Here is a 6000-nt window from a genome sequence, read left to right on the forward strand (position 1 = left end):
GGATCGGCTGATTGTGCGACAGCCTCTTCAATATCGCTTTGTTACTGCTGCGGAAACTGTTCGACAGACCATGGGGACACACCAGCGACACACCTTTGCGGACACTGTGCGTCGACGATTGACCAGCAGATACCTCCACTGTCACAGGCCACACCGAGGACCCATTCTGACATGACGACATTCTTCAGTGGGCAACGCACCACCAGCATTGGCACCACCAGCAGTGGAGAAGGGACCTCTTCTCAGACGAGAGCCGTTACTGTATCTTAACAGCAGATGATAGAGAGAGATAGACTGGCGACGCCGTGGGGAACGTTATTCGGATGCTTGTGTTGTTGAGAGAGCCTCGTGGGGTGGTCCGAGCGTCATGGTGTGTGTGTGTGTCGGGGGGGGGGGGGGGGGGGGATTGGTCTTCCACAGAGGGTCGGCCCTGTGGTCTTCCAGAACATCGGTCCAGTGAGAGGCAATGGTGGCACAACAGCTCGGTACTATGATTAAGTCTTGAGACCACACGCCATACCTCATTTGGCAAGTCGCCGCAGCCACGAGTTTGAGCAGGATAACGCCCACACTGCGAGGGCAACAAGAGACTTCCTCCAACAGAATGGCATCAGAACCATGCAGTGGCCTGCCCTCTCCCGATCTAAATCCCATTGAGCACCCGTGTGACGAGATTCAAAGGCGGCTGAATGACGTCCGACCAAGGCCAACAACTGCAGCTGGACTGCGTCAGGCGTTCCTCAGAGTGTGGGCTCAAGAGGTTATCTCCTATTAGTTAGACAGCCAGTTGTTAGACAGCCAGTTGTCAGACACTGAAGTAGGGGAATAATTAGGGCAGTACCCACAACAATGGTAGAGTCCTACTCAGTGAACTAATTAGGCATGTCTCATGTCTCAAGGTTCATTAGGCATGTCTCAAGGTTCATTGTTTGATCTTTCTCTACTTATTTTCTACTTATTTATTGCTATAGTTATTTACTAGATTGATACTCCAGTCGCTACTCCTCTTGCATGTCACAGAGAGGCACACCTCAGATTCTTCTGGATGGATATCTCTACAACCGAAATCGAGAAAGACAGACCAGCACCCACTGGAGGCGTGTTATCAAGACCTGCACTCGTAGATGCACAACAAGTCACGACTACCTCCGGGACCAGACCATCCACCAGAACATGTCAACAAACTCAAGTTCCTCAGCACACTTCGAAAGCGCGCCCGTGAAGAAACAACCAAGATGCACTCCCTCTACAATGACCAGCTAGCACAAGAAGATGACAACGAGATACCCCTTCTGCCTTCCTTCTCCTGCGTCAGCAGTGCCCTTTGCAGACAGCGCCGCAACACAATGCCTGCTCTCCCCAGGAATCTCTCAGATGTTGATCTCCTAGGTTCCTGGACTGAGACCACTGATGAACGGCACTTCCTCCTCCTTAGTAATGGCGTGCACAACAAGATCCTAGCCTTCTCTACCCTGGAACAACTACAAATCTTGCAGGCTGCGGACATGGTGTACATGGATGGCACATTCACCTTCTGCCCAGACCTGTGGGATCAAGTATATATCTTTCATGCTCGAGCTGGTTCTACATCCTATCCACTTGTCTTCACCCTGTTGCCTGATCGTCAAGCCGCCACCTATGCCAGACTGTTCCGACTCTTGAAGACTGAAGTGCAGCAGAGACTGAACAGACCACTTGCTGCAACCAGAATTCAGACAGACTTCGAGCTGGCCTCAATCCGTGCAGAAGAAGAAGAGTTTCCCCAGACCATCATCAAAGGGTGCTACTTCCACTACTGCCAAGCCCTGTGGAGAAAAGTGCAAGACCTAGGACTGGCAGTGCCATACAAAGAAGACCCTCGGGTCAAACAGTTTATCAGGAGAGCGGCTAGCCTGGCTCTACTTCCCTGAAACCGAGTGTAAGATGTATGGCTGGATGTAATGAACTCTTCCCCTGATGGTCGTCGCATTGAAGATTTCAAAGACTACATGGTTATCAACTGGGTGGATGATGATGCAATGTTTCCGCTGCCCCTGTGGAATCACCATGAAACTGAAGGGCCACGCACCAACAACAGCCTGGATGGTTTTCACTGCCGGTTGAACCAGTCCCTGACTCATCGCCATCCCAATATCTTCCGGTTTATAGAGGTCATCAGACGTATTGAACATGCGGAAAGAAGCAAACTCGTCCAGGGCAACTTTGGAGCAGCACCACCAAGCCGCAAGCGAGTGTATCGCGAGATCGACAACCGGACCATCAGATTGAAAGACCATCTACTCCTTGGTCAGAAGACTCCAGTTCAGTTTTTAGATGCTGGGGGCCACCTCCTGAAACTTGCCTAAAGACCTTTGTCTGGCAACAGGATGAACCGAGTATGACGTTGTGTACATATCATGACTAAATTTAATATATGTGTATATACATCTGATGTAACAGCCAAATCTGAGATGAACGTTCATAAAATAAGTACATCTGACTTAACACGTCTTTTTGTTTTGTTACATCTTGATGTTTAGCTATGGGTCATTCCATTATCAATCAAGGTAACAGCATTGCACTTTGTTGTGCACTCAACCAGAAAAGTTGTTATTTTAAGGTGTCTAACAACTGGCTGTCTAACTTATGGGAGGACACCGCTCAGCGCCTATGGCCTTCATCAACTGCCTCATCCATTCCATGTATCGATGTTGCACGGCAGTCATCAATGAACATGGCGAACACACAAGATACGGACTTGTGATGCCACTTTCTCATAGACTAATGTTGTGTTTCACTTTAAGAACATTGGACACTTTAATTTCAACCTTGATAATAAGTTTTTGCCAAGTTTCATCTTTTTAATATGTCTCAAAGTATGTTAACAGTGTTTGGACAAAAAAGGTTTCTCATATATCTATCCATGGTGACGTTTCTTTTGCGGTTCAGTATATTATGTTGGTGAAATAATTTAGTACTTTTGACGCCGCTGATAACGGAGTGTTAATATAAAGGTTCAGTTCAGCGATGCCTATTTCTGATGTCCCCCGCCGTGTTACTGCTACAAGCGGTGTAAACCCATACTCACGAAATATACCTTGCTTAAAAGTGAATACAAACACATGACGAATCCATTTTTAAGAAGATAAACCAAGAGTTGATACCTTTAATGTTTGGTTTCACAGGTCAAGCTTCGTCTCACAAGTCGTAAATTTGATTATTGATTAAACTGAATTTAAATGGAGAAACGTTTTAAGCTCAACTACGAGTCTTGTGTCTCATCGATCCTTGTCATAGCGTCCGTATATGCACGTTATATACAATTAACAAGTGTGGAATTCATCCCAATTACACCTGTACTCAGACTTAATTGCTTAAGTTGAAAAATTGCCCCTTGTGTAATTGCAATGAACTGGGTGTTGCGTACTCAATCAACACATTACAACCATTTGCCCGTAATTAGCTGTCCCGAGATTTCAGTGGTAGTTAATGGCCTACCGTTTCATTAATACCTTATGCATTCGTGGAGGCCAATTAACAAAACCAAATATTGTCTTTTGAGCATCCGTTTACAGGTCTGTCTAAAATGATTCCAGAATAATTCCGTAAGCCATGAGAGTTTCATGTCCATCACAATACGAATAAAGTTATAACTTATCGTCACTATTGATTTGAAAGAGAATATTTCATATTTCGGCGGGGGACACAAGAAATGGGCTTCACACATTACAAACGTGGTTACAGAGTGCAAATTGACAACATAACATGAGAAGAAGGAGAAGGAGCTTGTTAGCATCTGTCCCTCGCATTAAATTCCGTTGTCAAATAACGATATTATTTGGACGGAAAACCGATGGTTAGAAAGTGTTAGAAAACGTAGTATTTTCATCCAATGACCATATACGGAAAACAAAGACTGTGGTGTTTGTAGTGTATTGTTCAGTGGATCTAAATACGGTTACCATTCACATTTTAAATATAGAACGTCATCGCCAGGTCTCTATTGTCTGTTGAAAAAAGATTCATTAGGCGTAAAAGGCAAAATAGTGATGACAATAGACCGATCCAGTCTGTCAATCAAAACTAGCGCATGCGTGAGTTTGATCCAATCAGAAGGCCGGGCGCGCTTTGCGGATTTGTCAGACTTATTTCCGGGGTCAAACGATACCCAAGAAGCGACGTGGCTACGGTTTGTGCTATTTTCACTCGCGATATTCATTACATATCGCTGGGATTAGATGTATACCTTTACCCAAACCCACAGGGTCGGGAGAAAAATGTTTGAAGCTGATCAAGGTGGCGGTAGGCCTCACCATCAGTTAAATGTCGCCACCATCGATCACGGGACCCACGTCTGCTCGAAGGTGAGAATTTGCACGAATATGCATATTCAATACGAGTAAATGACAACATGTAGCAAGTTATTATTTTACGCATGTTATAAGCAAGGATAATGCTTGTAACTACAAAATCCTTTTTTAAATTTTGTATTTTGGCAACATCTGACATCGCGAGACGGCCGTGACACTGTAAACAAATATGATCTGATTTCGATAAGTGCAGAACGAAATCTACTATTATTTACATTGAAGTACAATCTGGTTGAAGTTGTATTCCTCTCTCTTAGGTATTATTTATTTTGTTACAGATTTTTAGATATGATTTTAATTTCAAAATCACAAAAACGCTTTATATTGCAAATTACTCGAGCATAATGATGCAAATTATTTAAACATAGATATACAGTCGTGCCTCGTTTATACGGACAAATTTCCGTATAACTGAAACCAGCTTCTTACTGGAAGAGTTACTTCCCTTCAATTATGCAACTCATGGCAGATGACAGCGCAAACAGATACATCCACTCAATTGTTTTCGTTCCTTAAAATCTTTCAATTTAATTCATAAAAGTTCCCATTAAATCATGCTTTGAATATTTCAGCATTTTTATGAAGAGACAGGACCCATGCAGTAATGAATTACCTGATCCAATTCTTGTGAAATGGAATCATCCCTTCAAGGTTAGAAAGAAGAGGAAGATTTCGTGAGAAGGAAGTGCATTGCAGAAATTTTTGACAGATTGAAATAAAAAAATAATCTTAGTTAATATAAGAAAATCATTGGTTTAGAATTTGTTTAGAATTGTTTGCAACATAAGTTATTCACTGGTAGTTGAGGCTTACTCATATACATTATAGTGAACTGTTAAAAACGATAAGTGACAAGTCATTTCAATTAATGTACTGGAAATGATAGCAAGATTCTTTTATGAATTTAGAGTAGAATGGTCAAGTAATGATATAAATTGTCATCCAATCAAATAATTAATAATTATTCCGACTAGTTAACAGGTATTTAACTGATGCCGTATAAAAGTCAGATTAATAGGATATAATTGCAGGACTAACAAACCCTAAAAGTTTAATGGTACAACATCCACCTGGTATAAAACTTAGCTTGTTGCCACTTTCTACAGGATATAATATTATATCTTTTTAAATATTAAAAAACAACAACATAGTGTTGAAAGTTAGACAGACAGACGGATTTATTTGTATAATAAGAAACAAAGAATTTGTAAAAAAACAAAGCAGTATCTCTTTGTCACACCCTGATCAGGCACTATCCAGAGTGCCTGATCAATTCAATTCTGATACAGACTAAATTATATAATTCTTAATACATTTCATATATAACTGTGATGAATATTGAAAAGTATTTAACCCAAAATTCTTTACCGTGATTTGAGGCGATTGTCAATATTTGATGAATAAGCAAGAGCTGGTGTTTATTAAGGTTGTTGGTTATTTACATATTGTTCAAGTTTTGGTTATGATTATGTTGAGAATGAGCTTCATATTTGCTGGATTCAGGACATTTTCATGTGGGTTTTTTTATCTTCTGATATGACTTTACCAAATTTTATAACAACTTTAGGACATTATGGATGACAATCAGTCAGTATCCTAGAAAAGGAATTGGTCTGAATCCCTTTTTGTGTGTATTTTTATTATTTAAGAA

The 6000-nt window shown here is 41.5% G+C and overlaps 1 protein-coding gene across 1 annotated transcript; it reads left to right on the forward strand.

Moving 5' to 3' along the window:
* The first annotated feature begins 1124 nt into the window (after positions 1-1124).
* LOC124135251 lies at positions 1125-1910 on the forward strand. Its single transcript, XM_046500518.2, has one exon. It carries the CDS (start codon positions 1125-1127, stop codon positions 1908-1910), a length of 786 nt encoding a protein of 261 aa, XP_046356474.2.
* Positions 1911-6000: the final 4090 nt, after the last annotated feature.

Source organism: Haliotis rufescens, unplaced genomic scaffold (genome assembly GCF_023055435.1).
Source record: "Haliotis rufescens isolate VD_foot unplaced genomic scaffold, xgHalRufe1.0.p SCAF_15, whole genome shotgun sequence".
NCBI classification, from domain to species: Eukaryota; Metazoa; Mollusca; class Gastropoda; order Lepetellida; family Haliotidae; genus Haliotis; species Haliotis rufescens.